The sequence below is a fragment of the Apodemus sylvaticus genome, chromosome 2 (genome assembly GCF_947179515.1).
Source record: "Apodemus sylvaticus chromosome 2, mApoSyl1.1, whole genome shotgun sequence".
Classification (NCBI taxonomy): domain Eukaryota; kingdom Metazoa; phylum Chordata; class Mammalia; order Rodentia; family Muridae; genus Apodemus; species Apodemus sylvaticus.
This window is the reverse complement of record NC_067473.1, coordinates 13,251,204-13,275,085: the sequence shown is the minus strand read 5'-3', so window position 1 is coordinate 13,275,085 and position 23,882 is coordinate 13,251,204. Positions and strand designations below refer to the sequence as shown.

Sequence of the window (23,882 nt, the reverse complement as noted above, 5' to 3'; positions counted from 1 at the left end):
TCTGGAACAATAATCCTCTAAAACTCTAGATCGTGAATAAGGATATATTAAACATGATCTTAATGACTATTTTATTATATTTTTATTTTAATGGACAATTTTATTTTATGATTTGAATGTTTTTTCCTTTTTCTGAAAATAGATGTTTATTCTCACACATTATATTCTGATCATGCTTTTCCCTTCTTCTCAGTTCCTCCTCTCCTCGCCTTCCATCCAGTTCCACACCCTATCTGTCACTCATTGGAAAACAAACAGGCTTCTATGAGATAATAATAAAAATGATGAAATAAAATATAATAAGATGAAACAAAAATTGTCACATCGGAGTGGGACAGGGAAAACAAACAGAAGGAACAGTGCCCAACACAAGGCACACAAATCAGGAACCTACTTGTTTGCACACTTGGGAATCCCATAAAACACTAAATTGGAAATATGTATTGGTACTGGTGCAAATGGTACAGGACCAGTGCATGAGACTTAGGTCTCTGAAAATAGTAGTGTCTTACATAAAATAATGTTAATAAATAATTGTCTGGGGAACTTCATTCTCACACCAGTCAGGTGATGTGTACATATGATACAATGATTACTAATAACTAATATTACTACTACTTTCTCTGAATATATAGTTTCAATAGAATTTTCTTAAATAAGTTGATTGATGGGTTACTTCATCAAATATACAAAACAAATGACAGATTAATTGCTGCTAGAGAAGTACCCTCTTAAAATTTATTATAACATTTGGAGAAGTGCCAAAAATAAAGCAAAATATATTTTAGGTAATAATACAAACACATGCACACAAAATTCTAGAATGATGAGCTATGATGAAAAGAAGACAAATGGCTTATTTTTTGAAAATCAATTTTTGTTACACCTTTCAAAGTTATCATTATCCTTAATTATATTATAGCTTCTGTCATCACATGACCTAATGCTTTATTTCTATGCCTTCTATTTAAAATGCTGGTGAAGTAAGTATATAAAGACTTGATTGAGAAATACTTTGCAATTACTTAATTCTCTTACAATGCTAGTGTGGTTCCTTCCACATGTCTAGTAACATTGTAGAATTGGCTATTTAATTTTGATCAGTGATTTATGTGTTCAGAAAGTCTGAATCTAGTTTTCCTTAATGGTCAGACAAAAAGCTTTCCCTTGCGAAATGATGCTTAGAATATGATATCAGTATTCATTCTGTGGTTTAACATCTCTATTTTTTAAAAAAAATTCTTATTTTTCTTTTTGATTAATATATAATAACTTTAAGTGTAGCATGCAATATTTTGATTCATGCATATGACCAGCTCAGGATAATTAGCATATCCATTTTTCAAATAGAATGTCACTGGAAAGAAAACATATTTGAATCATATTTACTGAGAGATCTTTAATCTTTATATTCATGCAGAATTCTGAGACCAATAAAAGTAGAAACAGCTTTTAGCAAAAGCCCAATCAACTACTTAACATATGATTGGGTTCAAAAGTTTTATTTGTGTTGCCTATTGAGGAATGCAGAGAAATATAGACTCCGATATTGCAAACATCACAAGAATAAAAGGCTTTCTATCACCTTTTCTCTTGCTGTAGGATACCTCTGGGTCAGAAAGTAGTATTAGATCTTCAGATAATTTAGGTGTAGTTATTTAATTGATCTCAATACACCAAATGACATACATGTGTGGAGTAAAATTGAGAATACCAAATCTTGATAACAGCCATTATTATCAAAAATTTTTGATGAAAACGAGCCATTTGTTTCTTTGTCATGACAATAGGTAGGACGGGCTTAATTATAGTTAATATAGTTTACATTTGTCAAGTGACAACTACTCATCATCTACAAGACCTTCTCAAAATAATGATATAAAGTCTAAGTTGTTACAAGCTCAGGGTTGTCCTAGTGAGCTAATGCTTTGGGCAGTTAAATTACATGTTGTGGTCTCACAATTCATAATGGGAAAAAGCTGAGAGTGGTTTCCAGGATTATGTTGAGATTATGAGAGAGAGAGAGAGAGAGAGAGAGAGAGAGAGAGAGAGAGAGAGAGAGAGAGAGAGATCCCCACGAGGAAAGCAGTATACAACAAAAAAGGCCCTGGATCAGTGGATGAGATCTGGTGAGCTAACTGCAGAGTTGTCTCAATTTTTTCTAGGCAGCTTTGTCTGAGCATGTGTTGATTGTAAATGGATTGTTGAACTAATACTTTATAAAACACAATTCTATTTCAGGATATTTGGGTTTGAGGAAATTCAGAGGCTAGTAATTATTAATTTGACATGGGATACAGAAGTTTTCTCTGACCTAATGCTTTAGAGGGGTTAAATTATGTGCTGGGGTACATTTGAATAAAGTTCAAGTATTTTAAGAATATTGGATAACCAAACTACAACTACATGGGATAGAAGAGTTTCTCTACTTTTGGGAAAATCAGCTAGCATAATTGATAGGTCAACATTAAAGTTGCATGCTCTTATACTGTGATGATTATCATTTTAAAACTAGCTTTTTGCCTTCGAGCTATCGCGGTAAAGACCTACAGGAAAACTACTGTCGAAATCCTCGAGGGGAAGAAGGCGGACCCTGGTGTTTCACAAGCAATCCAGAGGTACGCTACGAAGTCTGTGACATTCCTCAGTGTTCAGAAGGTAAATGAACCTGAATATCACATGGGGTGCTACCCCAACGTGTAGAACTGTAACACGTATTAAAGGCTAACAACTGTGAATGAATGACTATGCTGTTCATTCAAGTGAAAGCATGGCTAGTTATGAGAGTGTTCTCACACAATGTATCACAAATCTGCGGTCCGTAGATTCATGTAAGATTACAGAGCCAGTTACCAATGTGAATTTCACTAGCAGCTGGGGCCATGTTTCTGGGAAAAGAACTATGGGCCTTTACCTGTTCACTTAAGCATGCCTACCTCTAATTCTGCTCCCATAGACCATCAGGGAGGACCTAGAGTCTAGGTCAACCTTTTGGGGTCACATAAAAGATATCTTGCATATCATATATTTATATCACAATTCATAACTGTAGAAAATCACAGTTATAAACTTTAATAATTTTATGGTCAGAGATCACCACAACACAAGGAACCACTGACCTAGATAAAACAAGATCTTCATTAGTCATTTTGGTGCTATTCATCCAGCATCTGCCTCTGAAGAGATGGGATTAAAACAGCTCTGATATGTCACAGCCAAGGTTGTAGAGATTCAAGAGACAATATGTCAGGGTTCATTGAAACTCACCATTTCTGTGTGATTTTGGTAAAATGTGACTGCAACCAAGTGTGAGACATGCCTGGAGTTCAGTACCATTCAAAACTACGATATCTAAGGAGAGGGAGGCTTGGATCCCAAGGGGCCTTGAAGGCCAGCGCCTGAGCCATGTGAAAACACCGCTTGCATGATGTTTTTAGTGTGAAAGAGTTTTATATTTGCTTTTGCATTGGAAAACTGAAAGACCAGCAAGATGGTAGAGTGACCATTTTGGAATTGTATACAATTCTATTTTTCTCAGTTATTTGGCTGTGGAATAAGCTGGGTTTTTCCAGTTAGGTCGAAACTCCCATGATTTCACAAATACAGATTAAATCATTTTCAAATTTATAAGGATGATGAAGTACTTGGGGAAGGGAAGAGGCTGCAGGAACTCTGTCCATTTTTACAGTAGGATATCATACCTGTTTATTAACCAAGTATTTTCTATATCCTCCATGAATATCCATTTCATATCATGTTTCTATTTATTCCCTAACAAGTAAAGGCATTGTTAGCTAATTGTCATGGAGAAGGTGAATATGTTTGTCATTGGTTAAAATCCTTGACCTCATGTGCTGCAGACAGTTTGTCTCTGTAAATTATTACTCTCCATTCCATGTCATATTCTGTTCCCTCCAACATCTTCATTGTTTTCTTTCTTTTTAAAAATAATAAACTTATTTGTGATAACATTATGAATAAGTCTGTTTTGTATGAATAAGTCTGAAATTTATTTTTGTCTCAAAATTACACATGAAGAAAATAAACCCCTACTTTTAGGGAAATCTCTGCAATCATGCTTTGCTGAGACTGAGACTCTTTAGCAAGTTTATTTATTGGTTTTGTTTGGTATAAGAAAGTAGCTCTGAGAGCTACTGAAAGCCAGCAGCTTTTTTAAACTATACAGCCTAACTCTTGCATTACCTTCACACTTCTTAATGGGTTGGGATTTTCGGCTCCTTTCCTTTTTTGAATGAAATACATTGACATTTATTCTCAGGGGTAATGTTTAAAAAAGTTCTAGGAAAGAAGTGTTTTAAAACACTCCCATTTTTTAGTTATCCTTAATAGAATGTATTTTTATCTTGTAGAGGAGAACACTGTTCATTAATGTGAAAGACATGTGGTACTGATGATCCCCTTGTCACTAATGGTTGCAGATAAGCACAGAGTTCTAGCAATAGGAGAATAAACCTTTAGGAGAAGTGAACAGACATCTACCCCCATGGGATAATCACATTCCAGGCATCATCAGTTTAACAGTGGGGTTTTAAATCTGAGCTAAAATGAGCCAGGCTTTGATATATTTTAATGAAGGGAATTCAAAATGAGCAGTATTGTCAATACACCCATAAACAGTAGAGCTATTGATAAAAGATATTACAAAGAATAAAAACCAATATACATATGATGTGAATAGAATTAGGAGAAAGAACTCAAAATCCATTGCTTAGGCAATATGATGAGTTGGCTGCCTTTGTTATTCAGCTTAACTTATTAATTATTAACCAGTGAGTTGAAAGATTACCTCATTATGAATGCATTATCAAATAGCCATATATATTTGAAATTAAGTGAAATCCCAGGATAAACTTTTATTTGGTATTTTTTGAAAGAGGACCTTCTCAGGCCTCTCAGAAGATTTGTTCATTTTCTATTTCAGCAACAATGGTCTTGCCTTCTAAAACATACCATTATCCGCAGCAGTTCCTATGTACCTTATCAATTTTTTCCTAGATTTTAAATCCTAAGAAAATCTACTTTCCTAAAAACTATTACTTCATGTACTTAGAAGCTTAGAATCGATCACAAAGTGATAACCTGGACCAACTGCATTGGTATCTTCTGGGAACTTATCACTGATAATCTAGGCCAAACCTGCTTAACAAGGATTTGACCCTTAAAGGTGACTTTTATGCACATTAAATATGGAGGCACATTGATCTACCACATTTGTTCTGGAAAGTAGTTATGTTATGTGGTCATTAATTTCATCTATGTAGCAATTTTTTTCCTAATGCTATTAAAAATCCAAGTCTGAAAAATATTTTAAAATAATTCCCATAGAAATGCTTCCCAGAAAATAATTATATTCAATTTTATTAGCAGATATATTATTACAAACTGAAGAAACCTGTTATGAGTAATACATTACAATGGAATTTGGACATTTGGGAGGCTTATGTAGTATGTGAAACTAAACTACATTTTTACTAAATACAAAGAAGCAAGCAACAATAACAAATGCTGCCCCATTTTCACCGAAAACATCAAACCTCAGTTCCCCTTAAATAAATGGGGATCACTAAATAAATTTGTTCCATTCATATGGAACGCTGCACTGTAGTGAGGCATAACCCCGTGGAGCCTTCCAGTGTGGAAACAAACATGATTAGCCTCAACAAATCTTTCGGCTCTCACAACACCCTCATTAACAAACCATTCAGGTGCCTCTCGATTGTATCTTGGGCAATCTTCACATCACATGAAAGCAATCGACCTGGCCCCTTGTCTTGCTTAAGTAGTTGAACCAATCCAATGTAGGGATCATGTATTCCAGACAGTGAATAGTTAATGTCCTGTGACATTATAAAAGTAAACATTTCAAAAGGAAACATCATTCTTGTGTCACATACCAAAACATTCCCAATATTTCTTAGGCAAGAATCCAGTGGATAAATTCATTACAACATTAATATCTTTCCTCACTTCAGAGAGAGTTAGATGATCAGTGCTCACAAGATACAAATGATGTGTGTGGGGAAGTTGGCCGGATTCGTAGGCGAGCCAAGCAGTGATTTATTCCGCAGGATGCTTGCTATGCTACAAATCAACCTTCTGTTTGAGAAATCTCATTTGCAGCTAGTTGATGTGACTCTGTTCTCAGTGTGACTTGAGACCAGCCAGAGGTGAACAATTAATTAACCCACAGAATCATCAGTATGATCCTGCATAATTAGATCAGCTTATACAGTTTTAAGAGAGTGGGTGCGCGGAGTTCAGTGGCAGGTCATCTTCTGTCCTAAGGTAGGTAAGAATGCTAGCTTGCCCACCTACTCAGCATGAACATTTACTAACAGAATGGAGATTTGTTTACATATATCTGGAAGCTTGTGTTATTTAAGTTGTAGCAGACCAGTTGTTTGGTCTCTTAAGTCTATCAGTTCTTAATGGACTGTAGTAATATAATATACACTCAGTTGAAGTCATAAGATCTTGTCTGTGTTCAGATGGCAAGCTGACAGAAAAGTAGTATTCTATTCACGAGATAGACACTGAGATCTTGCACTGGGGAACATTATGTAATTGTCTATCTTATATGTACAATTTTGATGTATTTTTAAATAGTTATCAGAAATTAGGCAGTATTCCATCCATATGCTAAGTCTGTATGGCACTAACTTAAACATATTTAAATTACATGATATATTCCATAGGCATTACTTTATACTGCTATTTATGGGCATAAGATCCCAATTTAAAATTAGAATGGTATATACAGCTGTATGATTTTTTTAAAATAATGAATTAATTCATTGTTCTTGAAACAGAGCAGTGGTCTTGATTTTACTACTAGAAACAATTAACACAGCATACTTTAATTTTATTAGTTGAATGCATGACCTGCAATGGTGAAAGCTACAGAGGTCCCATGGATCACACAGAATCAGGCAAGACTTGTCAGCGCTGGGATCAGCAGACACCTCACAGGCACAAATTCTTGCCAGAAAGGTAACATCTTACCAGATCTTGCTCCCATAGATCTCTTTCTTTACAAACTGTTGTCTATTCTGTAACAAACCACCATGGGAAATCTCCTTCTGTGCTTTTCTTATGGGATACAGACAGATAATGTAGAATTAGACTCAATATTCTGACTTCTGCCATATCTGCTAGAGGCTTTGAGTTTGCAGACAATAATCTTTGGGTGATGGGATTTATGAGCAGACATTTGAGAACGGTAGCTTCACTTTTAATTAAGTTGCTGAAGTCAGGAAATTTTGAGCAAAACTGACAGTGAGGTGCAGATTGGAAGCAGTAACAGCCTGTTCATTTACCACAGCAATAAACAGACAAAAACAAAACAAAACAAAGAAGTCTAATGTGGCTAATAAAGTAGTGATTAGCTATAGGCCAAGCCTTTCAGCAGTAGTATATTGCTAAATACAACCAAGTTCCATCTTGCACCTTCCAGATACTTATGTCCCATGTCTAATACATTAACCCAGTTCATGTCCATGAAAGAATGATGATACAAAACAATCTACTGGCTGCTTTAACTTCATGTATTTTAAATTTTTTAACATAAACTTTTATTTCATGTGAAAATGTTGAATCAGAAATAGAAACAAGATGGGATTAATTTTATAATAAAGAATTAAGATGAAAATAGAGTAGTCTATTTCCATCTTCCTTTGGAAATCGGTATAAATTGTTTTTAATTTTTTTTGTTTTTGTTTGTTTATTTCTTTTTTCTTAAATGAAATTTAAACTCTTTTTTTCAAGAATGCACGCCATTCCTTTTAAGTAAGAACAGAAAGGGTATGGTAGCAATTAAATTCCAATCACCAGTTCAGGATGCTGCTAATTTAATGGGAGGTGAGATGTGGAGAAAGTGGTGTGATGGGGTTTGTCTCTGCTCTGGTAGAGGCAAGGGCATGACCCAGCAAGGCTCCATTTCCAACACTGAGCTGTCATTAGTAGCAGCTACTCAGTTTGAAGTTTAAGCCTGCCCTAGAAAAGAACCTGCTCTTTTAATGAGCATTCTACACAAGGTCATGTTTATGGAATTTGTCTTTAATCGGACTCTGTGAAAAAGAGATGCAGTGGGCGATACTAACTGGTAGACAGGTCTGACACGGACCTAACTTAGGAACAAAGAGGACCCGATTCTATCATCTACAGAATGCCTAAGTTAAATTGGACAGTTAGGGAATGGCAGGCCCTACCATGGTAAAGGTTGGAAACTTGTTCTTTTTCTAACTCTAGTATCCAAGCTAAGTGGAAAAACCAAGTCTGTGAGCTTGAGGGTCCTGTGGTGTTTGCAGGCAGATTTACATGACACTTTTCTTGGTGTGGTTTGCAGATATCCCGACAAGGGCTTTGATGATAATTATTGCCGAAATCCTGATGGCAAGCCGAGGCCATGGTGCTACACTCTTGACCCTGACACCCCTTGGGAGTACTGTGCAATTAAAATGTGCGGTAAGTTAGAGTCAAATTTATTGCTTCCTTTTCCTCTAACAGGCTGGATCTAAGCAGTCTTTATTAGGGAGATAGGTTAACAATTATTTTATTTGGTATCTATCTTAGTATGCACGTATAGCAGGGATATATGCACAAGTGTACACACATAAGTAGATTTATATATGTATAATGATAGTATGCTTGCAGTTTAATGGTGACAAGAAATTAAAAACAAAAGTTCAAAGAGAGAGACAATGATCAGAGACTATGTACACAAACTTCCTATGTCTGTAACCTCTTCAGAGTTTACTACCTTCTCCTGAACCTGTTCTCTCCCAATTGTCTGAGTTGAAGCTTATGCTGTCATTTGATAGAAAACCTCTTTTGGACAAAGGCAAACCCTGTCAAGGAGAAAACTATGCCTCATTGAAGCTTCTCACCGGTGTCCTTAACCTCTAGAGGGTGGTGTCTTCCCTCTAGCCAGTGTTGAATATGGCCTACATTTTGTTCCAACTTGCTATATTCCTATTCTCTGCTTCTGGATGCTGGCCCTTAGCTAAATGCTCATGTTACAAGCTAAATAGCTTATCTTCTTACTTGTGATATCCCTTGAAATTTGTGAATGTGGTCCTCTCTTTTATATCCAATCCATGTTTTACCTCTACTTTGAAGTTTTACTATGTAATAATAATTAGATAGAGACATGCTTTTACATTTTCAGCTTTAAGGTGAGTAGAATTGCATGCATTTATGCACATGTATAATGTTGTACATTATACATGTATAAATTGGCTTGCCAGTTTAAAGTTATATATTGCTAAAGAGATATATAAGGAAATGATTTATATAACATCATGTACCTGCACCAAGCATAACACAACATTATATAAGGTTCATGGGTAGATGTTTGGATGTTTCCCTGTACCAGCTTGAGTAGGAACGTCTTCTGAAGGAGGCTTACAACATTATTCAGAATGCTGAACTGTCAGTGTAATTTTTAGACCCACTAATGAAATTTAGCCTTTGGGCAAGTCAGAACGGCAACGGGAAAGGACATGGCATATGTGAAGTGATCACATAATCTGGAAGCCTCTCAGCTGATACACAGTGTTCCAGGGAGACTGAATCATCTGTTTTGTCCTTTAAAAATCTAAGATGGCTCCTATGACAGTGTTGCTCTGTCGAGACTGGATTAGTTCCACCCACTGACTTATTTAATCATACTCAACCATCCATCTTTTGAGATCAGTTAGATACAATGCACCAATTGTTTCTCTTTTATTGTTTGAGATTTAAGCATTATTAAAATCTTTTTCTAGGACACGAACTAGTAAATACACACAGGAATGCACAGAGAACCAACTCATGAATGCACACTCACACTGCATAAATACACTTTCACATGTATACTCCTATGTATATATGTATACACACACACACACACACACACACACACACATTCACCTTATAACTGGTACAAGTGTCCTGGGAACCATGAGTGCTGTTCTTTATTGTGGCTCTAATTCAAATCATAAGGGCATTTTAAAAGGAGGTTGGAATAAGAAATAAAGAATGTTACTGTCATTATTTTCCTTTCCTTCTTTTTGGAACATAAGCATTTATCTAATACAACCCGAATGTTACTATAATGCGTTGCCTTGAAGTTTATAAACACTAGAGACACCGATAAAATATATTTGAGAATACATTAAATATATTTGTGACATTTGTGAATATGTCTTGTTAATAATTGTTTCTTCTCTAGGTATCATATAGGCACATAATGTATACACATGCACTTGTATGTGCATCTTATAATCACAGGAAATTTAACAATTCAATTTCAATGTAAAGTCATTTCAGAGTAATATAATGAGGTGAGAAAGGAAAGACTCTCCCACAAAAAGTATATGACTTACAGGCTATGATGGAATAGAGTATAAATGAAAGGAACATGCCATGAGACGACAAAGCGGCAAGGATGCGAACGGTAGTCAAGAGGTATAATGTAAAGCAGATATGTCACTTGGTGACGAGTGAGAAATGGCAAGAAGATACAGCATGGTTTCTGCAGAGTGTTGTGTAGATGCTCATGTAAAGCTATCCATCTAAGGTGAAGAATGGAGAGTACCAGTGCGTACATAAGAGGGATAAATCTAAATCCTGTCTTCTGTATGATATTGGAGAATGCCATCAGTTGTGGGTTAGAATGGTAGCCCACGTATCAGGCCAAGGCTCAGACTTCAGAAGTTTGACTGAATGCATTGGGCTATGGGAAGCCTCAGGACCCAGCTCTGGGGGTGGGGAAGCACAGTCTGAGATCCCCAGGGAACTAACTGGCAGAAGCCGGCTAGTGGGTCCCTGAGCCTCAGAGAGGCCAAGACTGCAGGTTCTAGTTCTTGGTCACCGCAGATGCCTCAGGATGTCATGGAAGAGCTAAGAATGGAATGAGGGTCCTGGTTCTTACTTACCCCTGGTGAAGGGACAAAGGGCGTGGAGGAGCGTTCCTGCCAGGTCCCTGGGGAAGACAGTCATTGGTTTACTTGGGTGGGCTGCTTGTGTTCGCGGAGACGGAGTCTGGAAGTAGAGAGGTTTCTTGCGGGAGATTAGACATGGCTCTTTAGAGGAAGACCTTCTTCGTTGCTCCAGTGCAGCGTGTACAGAAGAGGCAGCCCGTGGTTTTAAAGCATTTATTGTTGGCAAAGAGTTGTGATGAGTGAAATGAAGAGGCCGGCCATGGCCACGTGGAGGCGGGAGGGAAGGGAATGGGAAGAAAGGGGGAGCAAGAGGGCAAGAGAAAGAGAGTAAGAGAGACAAGAGAGAAAGGATGGGGCAAGCATCCCCTTTTAGAGTGGGCCAGGCCTTCCTGGCTGTTGCCAGGTAATTGTGGGGAGGAGCTTACCCGGCTGTTGCCAGGTAACTGTAGGGGTGGAGTCCAGACAGAATGCCAGGGGCTTGCACACATTGCTTTACCTGACTGATGGCCACAGAATTATGGATCTGAGGTCTCATGTCAGGAGCCTAGTGTCTGTGCGCATGGCAAACTTCCTTCCGTTCCTTGCAGAGCTATCTGCCGGGTCCCTGGGGTTTAAACCTAGCCCAATCACAAAACAGTCTGCCTTTCATGGTCCCACAATTAGTGACATTGGCTATGAGGCAGTGTCAGCCAGCAGAGAACACAAGGCTCTGGCTCTTTTCTGAGGGATTGGATTTTATGAGCCACTGCTATGTGTCACACACTTCATTGTAGCAAAGGATGAAGATGAGCTTGATCTGGACAAGGGCTTTAGCATGAGCTGCCAAGGCATAGCCAACACTGTCTTGGTAGAGACATTTGTGGCTTTCAGGATCATTGAATATTTCCTTTTCTGATGAATGAAGTCCAAATTAGTGCCTGTCACTGCTTTTAAGCATTGTTCTATTGTCACTGTGTCCCTGGAAGTAAAGGATGGATGCTTCTCACTGTAAACTTGTGCCTGGGTGCCCTACAGAAGGCTTCTTCACCTTCTTTTACAACATATTCTTATCAAAGGGGAGTGCCCACAAATACCAGAAGCCCACAAACATTTCAGCTGTGTAAATTTTGAGAGTCACAAGCATATGAAAATTTAAGATATTACAAACAGATATGATTGCAAATCCTGGGCAGTGCCTGGATGGACTAGTAGATTATGCTTTTCTCTGGGGCAAGTTTATATTTTAAATGTTTGTCCTGTATATTAGTCATAAGTTATATTAGTTGAGACTAATTGTATCAGCTGCATTAGTCTGTTGGTGCTTATGACTAGCATCCCTTAAAAAGCTTCACTGATTAAGTCAATTTACAAACTTCTTGGAAGGAAAGCTGCATCTACTCTGTCACTGGGATTCTCAGTGTAGCTCTGTTGATTATGTAAGCCAACTCTTTCTATATTAGAAATTAATTCTCCAAAATCTATCATATAGTAGGTCACAAGACAGACCTCAACAAATATAAGAATATTGAAATAATCCCTTGCCTCCTATCAGATCACTATGGAGTAAAAGTGGTCTTTAATAACAATAAAAACAACAGAAAGCCCACATACACATGGAAACTGAACAATACTCTACTCAATGATACCTTTGTCAAGGAAGAAATAAAGAAAGAAATCAAAGATTTCTTAGAATTTAACGAAAATGAAGTCACAACATACACAAATCTATGGGACACAATGAAAACAGTGCTAAGAGGAAAACTCATAGCTTTGAGTGCCTCCAAAAAGAAATTCTAGAGAGCATACACTAGAAGATTAACGGAACAACTGAAAGCCCTGGAACAAAAAGAAGCTAATTCACCCAGGAGGAGAAGAAGACAGGAAATCATCAAACTCAGGGCTGAAATCAATCAAGTAGAAACCAAGAGAACCATACAAAGAATCAACAAAACCAAAAGCTGGTTCTTTGAAAATATCAACAAGATAGATAAACCCTTAGCCAGATCTACCAAAGGGCACAGAGAAAGTATCCAAATTAACAAAATTAGAAATGAAAAGGGAGATATTACAACAGAAACTGAGGAAATTAAAAAAAAAATCATCAGATCCTACTACAAAAGCCTGTACTCAACACAACTGGAGAATCAGGAGGAAATGGACATTTTCTTAGACAGATACCAAATACCAAAATTAAACCAAGATCAAATAGACCATCTAAACAGACCAATAACCCCTAAAGAAATAGAAGGGGTCGTAGATAGGCTTCCGACCAAAAAAAGCACAAGACCACATGGTTTCAGTGCAGAATTCTATCAGACCTTCAAAGAAGACTTAACACCAATACTCTTCAAACTATTCCACCAAATAGAAACAGAAGGAACACTACCCAACTCCTTCTTCGAAGCCACTATTACGCGGATACCAAAACCAAACAGAGATCCAACTAAAAAAGAGAATTTCAGGCCAATTTCCCTTATGAATATTGATGCAAAAATACTCAATAAAATTCTTGCCCACTGAATCCAAGAACACATCAAAACGATCATCCACCATGATCAAGTAGGCTTCATCCCAGGGATGCAGGGATGGTTCAATATAAGAAAATCCATAAATGCTATCCACTACATAAACAAACGCAAAGAAAAAAAAACCACATGATCATTTCATTAGATGCTGAAAAAGCATTTGACAAAATTCAGCACCCTTTCATGCTAAAAGTCTTGGAAAGGACAGGAATTCAAGACCCATATACTAAACATAGTAAAAGCAATATACAGCAAACCGGTAGCCAACATCAAACTAAATGGAGAGAAACTTGAAGCAATCCCACTAAATCAGGGACTAGACAAGGCTGCCCCCTCTCTCCATATCTTTTCAATATAGTTCTTGAAGTCCTAGCTAGAGCAATTAGACAATATAAGGAGGTCAAAGGGATACAAATTGGAAAGGAAGAAGTCAAAGTATCACTATTTGCAGATGATATGATAGTATACTTAAGTGACCCCAAAACCTCTACTAGAGAACTCCTACAGCTGATAAACAACTTCAGCAAAGTGGCTGGCTACAAAATCAAATTAGGAAATCTGTAGCCTTTATATACTCAAAGGATAAGAAGACTGAGAAAGAAATTAGGGAAATGACACCTTTCACAATAGCCACAAACAATATAAAGTATCTTGGGGTGACTCTAACCAAACAAGTGAAAGACCTATATGACAAGAACTTCAGATCTCTGAAGAAGGAAATCAAAGAAGATCTCAGAACATGGAAAAATCTTCCATGCTCATGGATTGTCAGTATTTATATAGTTAAAATGGCCATCTTGCCAAAGGTAATCTACAGATCCAATGCTATCCCCATAAAAATCCTGACCCAGTTCTTCATAGAGCTAGAAAGAGCAATTCTCAAATTCATCTGGAATAACAAAAAACCTAGGATAGCTAAAACTATTCTCAACAGTAAAAGAACTTCAGGGGGATTCAGTATCCCAGACCTCAAACTTTACTACAGAGCATTAGTGATAAGAACTGCATGGTATTGGTACAATATCAGGCAAGCAGATCAATGGAATAGTATTGAAGACCCAGAAATGAACCAACACACCTATGGTCACTTGATCTTCGACAAAGGAACTGAAAGCTTCCAGTGGAAAAAAGATAGTCTTTTCAACAAATGGTGCTGGTTCAATTGGAGGTCAGCATGCAGAAGAATGCAAATTGATCCATTCTTATCTCCTTGTACCAAGCTCAACTCCAAATGGATCAAGGACCTCCACATAAAACCTGACACACTGAAACTAATAGAAAAGAAACTGGGGAAAACCCTTGAGGACATGGGCACAGGGGAAAAGTTCCTGAATAGAACACCAATAGCTTATGCTCTAATATCAAGAATTGACAAATGGGACCTCATAAAACTACAAAGTTTCTGTAAGGCAAAGGACACTGTCAAAAGGACAAAACGTCAATCAACAGATTGGGAAAGGATCTTCACCAACCCTAAATTCGACAGAGGGCTAATATCTAATATATACAAAGAACTCAAGAAGGTAGAACCCAGAGAACCAAATAACCCCATTAAAAAGTGGGGTATGGAGCTAAGCAAAGAATTTTCCCATGAAGAACTTTGGAGGGCTGAGAAACACCTTAAGAAATGTTCAACATCATTAATCATTAGGGAAATGCAAATCAAAACAACCCTGAGATTTCACCTCACACCAGTCAGAATGGCTAAGTTAAAAAACTCAGGAGACAGCAGGTGTTGGCGAGGATGTGGAGAAAGAGGAACACTCCTCCACTGCTGGTGGGATTGCAAGATGGTGCAACCACTTTGGAAATCAGTCTGGCGGTTCCTCAGAAAACTGGGCTTGGCACATCCTGAGGACCCTGCTATACCACTCCTGGGCATATACCCAGAGGATTCTTCAGCATGCAATAAGGAGACATGCTCCACTATGTTCATAGCAGCCCTATTTGTAGTAGCCAGAAGCTGGAAAGAACCCAGGTATCCTTCAACAGAGGAATGGATACAAAAAATGTGGTATATTTACATAATGGAGTACTATTCAGCCATTAGAAACAATGAATTCATGATATTCTTAGACAAATGGATGGAGCTTGAGAAGACCATACTAAGTGAGCTACCACAGTCTCAAAAGATCAGTCATGGTATGCACTCACTGATAAGTGGATATTAGCCTAGAAAATTTGAATACCCAAGACATAATACACATATTAAATGATGTCCAAAAAGAATGGAGGAGTGGCCCCTGGTTCTGGAAAGACTCAATGCAACAGCATAGGGGAATACCAGAACAGGGAAGTGGGAAGGGGTAGATGGAGGAACAGGGGGAGGGAAGAGGACTTATCAGACTTGCGGGGAGTGGGGACCCAGAAAAGGGGAAATCATTTGAAATGTAAATAAAAAACATATCAATAAAGAAAAAAATGTAAAAAAAAGAAAGAAATTGAAAGCATGTGAATTCTTTAAAAATAGTGAAAACATTGGATAGTGATACAGTTAGTTTTAACAAGAAAATAAATTAATTTTCAGAAATAGAGAAATCTGTGGTATTGTCTTTGTAAATTAAAATACTCTTTGTTTTTTGATTTTTGTTTTGCTTTTTTATCAAATTTTTTAGTGTCACCTTAAAAAGATGCAGCCGTGCACATTTGTTGCAGCTTCAGTCTTTTGTCCCCAGATAATCTTAGGATACTATTGGGAAGATAGTTTTGATTCTGTAGGTACCCAAGGAATGCCAGGTATACCTGAAAACACATTTTTCTTGTGTCAGCTCACTGAATGTTGATTTGTTTCCTTAGATTAGCTTGGATTAGACTACATTTCTTACGTGTCACCACTGATCTCAATGTCGCACCACAGGTAACTTACCTATGTGGTCACTTCTACTCTTATGATCTTTCTCTGAGTTACTTCATTAATTTTTGCAGTCGGGCCAGTACTGTGATTTAAAAACTTATTTGTTTGCTTGTTACAATCATTTATTTACTTCAGAATCTAAAATTCTCCTCCACCTTTCCTGTTTGATGCCTCACCTAGAGCTGTCTGTCTAGTCATCTGTGAATTTCTACATTGGCCGTTTTGATTCATCACTCTCTTCTTTATGCCATAAAGTACTGTTGTTCATCATCACTGTTTACAGGAATGGTTTTTCCTAGTGGAGTTATCACACTGTTCACTGTTGTCCTCTCCAATTTTCTTCTTCTTAGTACAAAATCAATGGCGCCTTCAAAATTCTGGTGATAATATTTCTGATCCTTAAGCTGAACTGTAGCATACACATACCCACAGAGAGGTGGGTGGGGAAGGGGGAAGAAGGAGAGAGGGAGGGAGGGAAGGAGAGAGGGAGTAAATAAGTTGAAGATTTTCTTTGATATTAAATGAAGACAAAACCAAACATCTTTAATTCATCTCTCACATTTTTTTTAATGCTAGGCATACAAATGCATTTAGAATATAATTGAAAAAGGAAGTGTAAACATTTTCTGAAGATTTTCTTTTTTTTAACATGTGCGAAATATTTTATTTTATTTTTTATTCGATATATTTTTTATTTACATTTACAGAAACTGAGGAAATTCAAAAAAATCATCAGATCCTACTACAAAAGTCTATACTCGACACAACTGTAGAATCTGGAGGAAATGTATAATTTCCTAGACAGATACCAAATACCAAAATTAAATCAGGACCAAACAGATCATCTCTCACACTTTTTATTAAACTATATTATTTATTTACATTCCAGTTGACCTACTTCTTAGTCCCCACTCCCAGAGTTCTTCACTCCATATCCTCTACACTTTGCCTCTGAGAAGGTGTTTCCCCCCTCACTCCCAGCTCCAGCATCTGTCTTCCCTGGGGCATCAAGTCTCTACAGGATTAGGCACATCCGCCCCTACTGAGGCCAGACAAGGAAGTCTTTTGCTAAATATATGCTGAGGGCCACAGACCAGGCCATGTATGCTCTTTGGATGGTACCTTCTTCTCTGGGAGCCCTGAGGGGTCTGATTCAGTTAATACTGATCTGATGTTCTTTCTACGTAGATGCCATCCCCTTCACCTTCTTCAGTCCCTCCCCTAACTCTTCTATCGTAGTTCCTGAGACCTCAGTCCAATGGTTAGCTGTAAGTATATGCATCTGCCTTAGTCAGCTACTAGTTGAGCAACTCAGAGGATATCCATGCTAGGCTCCTGTCTGCAAGCACAACATGGCATCAGTAATAGTGTCAGGGATGCCTGTCCATGGGATTGATCCCAAGGTGGGCTGGTCACTGGATGGACTTTCCTTCATTCTCTCCTCCATTTTTTCCTTGCATTTCTTTTAGATGGGAACAATTCTGGGTCAAAAAAAAATTGAAGGTAGATGGGTGGTCCCATTCCTCTACTGAGGATTCTGTCTATCTACTAGAGGTGGTCTCTTCAGGTTCCATCTCCCCACCATTGGATGTTTTAGCTAAGGTCATCCCCACTGAGTCCTAGGAGCCTCTCACCTCCAAGGTCTTTGACTTTCTGGAGTATCCCCCACCCCACTCCTCACTGCTACATAATTCCATTCATTCTCCTGGCCCTCTGTGCTTCTCAAGGACCCCTATATCTTGCCCCCTTTCCTGCCTCTCCTCTTCCACCAAGGTCTGTCCCTCGCTTGCCTCCTATGATTATTTTCAAGCACTTACTAAGTAGGAAGCATCCTCACTTTAGCCTTCCTTCTAGTTAAACCTCATATTGTCGGTCTGTGAGTTGTATCATGGATATTCTGGGCCTTTGGCTAATGTCCACTTTTCAGTGAGTACATACCTTTTGGGCATGTGTTACCTTGCTCAGAATGTTATTTTGTAGTTCTGTCCATTTGCCTGTAAAATGCTTGATGTCCTCATTCTTAATAGCTGAATAGTATTCCGTTGTATAAATGAAGCACATTTTCTGTATCTATTCTACAGTTGAGGAATATTTGGGTTGTTTCCAGTTTCTGGCTATTATGAACAAGGCTGCTATGAACATAGTGGCACACATGTCCTTGTGACAAAGTGGAACACCTTTTGAGTATATGCCCAGGAGTGGTGTAGCTGGTCTTCAGGAAGAACTATTTCCAAATTTCTAAGAACCCTCCAGATTGACTTCCAGAATGGTTGAACCAGTTTGCAATCCCACCAGAAATTGAGGAGTGTCTTTCTTTCTCCACATCCTCACCAGCATCTGCTGTTACTGGAGTTTTTCATCTTAGCCATTATGATTGGTATAAGGTGCAAAAAGGGTTGTTTTGATTTGAATTTCCCAGATAACTAAGGATGTTGAACATGTTTAAACACTGTTTAAGTGTTTCCATACCACTCCTATGTTGAGAATTCTCTGTTTAGCTCTGTATCTCATTTTTTAATTGGGCTACTTGATTTTTGGAGTCTAACTTCTTGAGTTCTTTATATATTTTGGATATAAACCTTCTATTGGATGTGGGGTTAGTACAGATTTTTTCCTAATCTGTAGTCTGCCAATTTGACATATTGACTATGTCCCTTGTCTTACAGAAGTATTATAGTTTTATGAGGTCCCATTTATTAGTTTTTGATTCTGAACCTGAGCCATTGGAGTTCTGTTTAGGAAATCTTTCCCCTCTCTTCCCCCTGTGCCAATGAATTTGGGGCACTTTCCTTCTTTCTCTTCTTAGCTTCAGTGTATCTGGTTTTATGTTGATCCACTTGGACTTGAGTTTTGTTTCTTGTATATAGGGAAATGTATGTTGGAATCTGTTTGCATATCCAGGCTGTTAGCCTGTGTCTTTTCATTAGGGGATTAAATCCATTAAGGTTAAGAAATATTAAGACCAATGACTGTTAGTTTCTGCTGTTTTTGTTGTTGGAGGTGGTATCATGTGTATGTGATTCTCTTGTGTGTGTGTGTGTATGTGTGTGTGTGTGTGATGATTAATTTCTTGTTTTATATTTTTAGGTGGAGTTACCCTCCTTGTGTTGGACTTTTGTTTCTAGTATCCTCAGTAGGGCAGAATTAGTAGAAAAATATTGTTTAAGTTTAGTTTTATCATGGATTATCTTGGTTTCTTCCTCTATGGTGACTGAGAGTTGTTCTGGGGATCATAGCTAGGTCTAGCATCTGTGGTCTCTTAGGATCTGTATGACATCTGTCCAAGATCTTTTGGCTTTTAGAGTCGCTCTTGAGAAATCTGGTGTAATTCCAATAGGTCTGCCTTTATATGTTACTTGTCATTTTCCCCTTATTTGTTTTTATTATCATATGACATGAGGATTTTCTTTTTTTAATATATTTGGTGTTCTGCAGTCTTCTGTACATAGATGTCTGGCCATCTCTTTCTTTGTGTTAGGGAAATTTTCTTCTATGGTTTTGTTCGGGCCTTTTGAACATGGAATCTTTATGATCTTCTATTACTTAGGTTTGACCCTTACATTGTTTCTTGAATTTCCTGGATGTTTTGGGCTAGGAACCTTTTGCTCATTGTATTTTCTTTAACCAATGTGTCAATATCTTCTATGGTATCTTCTACACCTGAGATTCTCTCTTCAATCTCTTGCATTTTGTTAGTGTTCTTTGTATCTGTAGCTCCTGATCTCTTTCCTAGGTTTTTCTATCTCCATGGCTACCTCCATTTGTGATTACCATAGTATTTCTATTTCCATTTTTATGTCCTTGACTGTTTTGTTCAGTTCCTTAACCTGTTAGATTGTATTTTTCTATATTTCTTTAAGTTATTTGTTTTCTCTTTAAGGACTTCTGTTTGCCTGTGTTTTCTATATATCTTTAAGGAAGTTATTTACATCTTCCTTAAAGGTCTCTATCACATCCATGAGATGGGATTTAGGTCAAAAACTTGCTCTTTGGGTGTATGTTAGTGTATCCAAGGCTTGCCATAGTAGGAGAACTGTGTTCTCTCCTTCCTTCTCAAATATAAAGCCATACCTTGTGTAAATTTTAACGTAACTATCATTTCACCAAATCTTTTTCCTCCTCCCCCTTCTCTTCCTCCTTCTCTTCCTTTTCCTGTTCCTTCTCCTCCCATTTATTCTTCTCCTTCTCCTCCACATTTACTTTCTTGAGATGGGATGAAACTATGTAGCTCTGGCTAGCTTAGAACTAATTGTATAGTTCCAATTGGCTTAAATTTGGGGCATTATTCTTCCTTTACTGTCAAACTGCTGGTGTTACAAGTCTATTTCATTAAATATTATTTTCATTATCATTTCTAAATTTTATCATAACTTGGTCAAATGTTTATTTATTCATGTATTATTAATTATTGTTTTACTGTGTTGTCCTCTCTACCTTAACACTCTCTATGTAGACCTTCTGAGTACTTGGATTAAAGGTACATGCTACAATTCTCAGCTAAATCTTCTCATATCCTTTAGTATATATTTACATCATCTAAACTTCTCCTTTAATGTCCTTAACTAGTCTGAATATTTCATGTATTTTAAAATATTAATTGTTATTTTTATTCCTTTGCCTGTCTACTGAAATCTGGAGGCTCCAATTAAACAGAATATTTGGCTATTGTAGGAATTTAATATGAAGTTGTTGATGAATAAAGGTTGATTTTTAGATAGTTGTGGCTTTTCATTTTCATTTTATTTATTTATTTATTTATTCATTCTTTGATTTACACATAAATAAAGCCTAATGTATTTTGTTCCTCATTTTTTTTTTTGCCATGGTCTAAGCTCATCTGTAAGCTTCAAGGTTTGCTGGGCTATTGTGGTTTTGCTGCTTATTGACTTAAAAGATTTTGTTCTGGTCTTCTCTTATCTCATGTGTCTTATCCTCTTTCTTTTAATTTTTTTGTATTATTTAAATTTTTAGATGATTTATATTTGAACACAGACATTTTATAAGTATGTGCTGCCCAGGTCTTTCACAACTCAGGCATCTATTCGTGGCATTACAATAGACTGAATTGTATGATCTCTACATTGAAATATTATAGCTTTAAATCCCCATATGATTACATTTGGCATAAATATTTTAAACAGGATTCAATATTAAGTGCAACTCTAAGAAAGGGCCAAAAGCTAGTGGGGATGATGGTCTTATAACAGAAGGAAGAGAGTTTCTCTCTGTTTCTTTATCATACAAAGACAGGGCAAGAAGCCAGCTATCTTCAAGCCAAAAGGAACCCTCATTAGGAACCAGTGGACCAGGATTTGGTCTGGAACTTCCCAGTTTCTAAAACTGTAAGAGAATAAATTACATTGTTTAAACTACCAAGTCCTTGTTATGACCAAATAATCATCTATAACAGATACAAAAAGCCTTCCTTGTGGTAAAACTTAATATAAGCCTCTTTTAAAAAGTATCATTATCAGTCTATTCAGATGCTGGGAAAATATTTATGACAAATTGCTTTTCCTCTTAAAGAATTCTGACTGTTTAACTGAGTTTTATTGGAAGTTCAAGGCCAGAGTAAAGACTCATAGAAATAAAAATTGTATTATATTCTCAGTCAGGAAAAAAAATCATGCGATCAGTATCCTTCTCAGGGGAAAAGTCCTTCACTTGGATGGCTTTTCCAAGTCATCTTCTAAGAAATTATATTATAGAATTGAAGACCTTTCATGAATGCTTTGTCTCCTGTGTATTTTGTACCAAAAAAGGCTTGGACAAAGTCCAGGGCAATGTTTCAGTCTGAATACTCGTTTCACATGGAGAGCAAACGTGCAAGCAATTTGAGGTTTGTACTTTGGAGGTCTTTGCTACTTTCCCATGTCAACTTTAAAACAAGAAGCTCTTTAAATTTACAGTGGGTCTGATCCTGCCTCTTGTGGTCCAAGGAGCACAAGTCCTGTTGACGGGAGGGTGGCTTTATAGACTGTACTTAAGTCTCTGGGGCCCATCATGAGGTGAATCCTGGGTTTCATTGCTCCTCGGTAGCTATAAGGTGGGAAGAACTCCAGGGCATAATCAGATAGTTGTCCTCTGTCATGTTAAGCAATTTATTCTTAACTATTATAAAATGAGAGGGTATGCAGCTTGGGAGGTTCATCAGGGTCAGTGAATAAGAATGTTTCTCTGCAATCATGATATCGCAAATCTGTATTCCTAGCATCCATGTAAGAATAGGGCACCTGCTCTTTTTCTCTGAAATACCTACTGTATTTCTCTGGTCTCTGCACTCCTGTACATGCTCAAAGGGGAGAGTGTCAGGCTACTTACCTCTGATGGAAAATCTGCATTAATTTTGGCAAGGATAATAACTTAGGAACAGATTGTGAATGTAAGGATTTATTTGATTGTATAAAGCTTATTAAGCCCTCTTTGACACTAACTCCCTAGTAATTTGAGGTTTGTACTTTGGAGGTCTTTACTACTTTCCATTCATTGACATCTATTAAAAGATAGTTTCTCAGCAAAGATCTGGCAAGGTTTTCATAGAGAATATCAATTAAATATTTTGCCTACTTACTTAATTATTTGTTTAACATTATTAGTTTAAAAACAAAATTATTTGTTTTTATATAGTACAAGCTAGCTTTGATCTTATGAGCCACCCTATTCAGCCTGCCTAAGGCTAGATTGCAGGTGTATGCCACCATGCCTGGATTGATCTACTGGTGATCTGTTTCTACTTACGCCTGTCTGAGAAAAGATGCTTGCCTTAGAAATTAGATAAATTGATCTTCTTTATCTAAAAATATCTATTCAATCCTGCAAAATGCCTTGAAATATTCTGGCAACTAGATCATACTGCATTGATGTGAACGTTCCAAGAAGCCTCCATTGGGTTTGATGGTTTTGTAACAAGACAGTGGAAATTTTAATACTGGAGGTTGTGTTCTTTAAAGTATTTTCAAACAGAAAACTTTGTGTCAATCATCAAGGACAAACATTCCTCTTCTCCTAGGGCACTGAGGAGCACTTACATGTCTTTCCATCTGATGCTAAAGCCTGGACTCTACTGAACCCCCTGGCAAAATATTGCATTTGTGAGAAACTCTCAAAAGAGTTCTTGATGTGTTCAGCGTGAACTTAGTAGACATACTTGTGAAAGTATGTGTGTGTGTGTGTGTGGTGATGATGATGCATTTTTAAAATATGTTTTATCTTGAGCTGATCAGCTTTAGCAGATACTTGGCTATGTTGCTGCTCTTCTTTAACTCTTAGTTCGGCTGCTAAAGAATTTTTCAAACTTTCCTCAATCCAAGTCCCATGTTGAAAGATTAAGTACAAAGGAATGCCTTTCTTAACATTTGACAGCCCTTTCCAAATCAATTATCATGAAGCGTTTGTTTTACTTTTGCTCCAGCTTGTGGTATTTATATAGCAGGGCAGCAGAGGAGCCTGTTTTATTATAGTTCAGAAATAAGTTGTTGTATTTGAAGAGTAGTATGTGAGCAGTAGCATCAAGCATTCATATTACAGTTAAATGGTCTATAGACAGATGATTTATCATAGATAATATTTATCATTCATCAG

The 23,882-nt window shown here is 37.2% G+C and overlaps 1 protein-coding gene across 2 annotated transcripts in view; it reads left to right on the top strand.

Moving 5' to 3' along the window:
• Nucleotides 1-23,882, top strand: part of Hgf (hepatocyte growth factor) — a 76,501-nt gene that overhangs the window by 15,577 nt on the left and 37,042 nt on the right. Inside the window, exons 5-7 of one of the 2 annotated variants that reach the window (XM_052173127.1) lie at nucleotides 2,531-2,658; nucleotides 6,891-7,011; nucleotides 8,366-8,484. In XM_052173127.1, coding sequence (XP_052029087.1) covers nucleotides 2,531-2,658; nucleotides 6,891-7,011; nucleotides 8,366-8,484 — 368 coding nt within the window. Of the gene's footprint in view, nucleotides 1-2,515; nucleotides 2,659-6,890; nucleotides 7,012-8,365; nucleotides 8,485-23,882 lie in introns of both variants that reach the window. The other variant, XM_052173126.1, reaches the window with a different exon arrangement.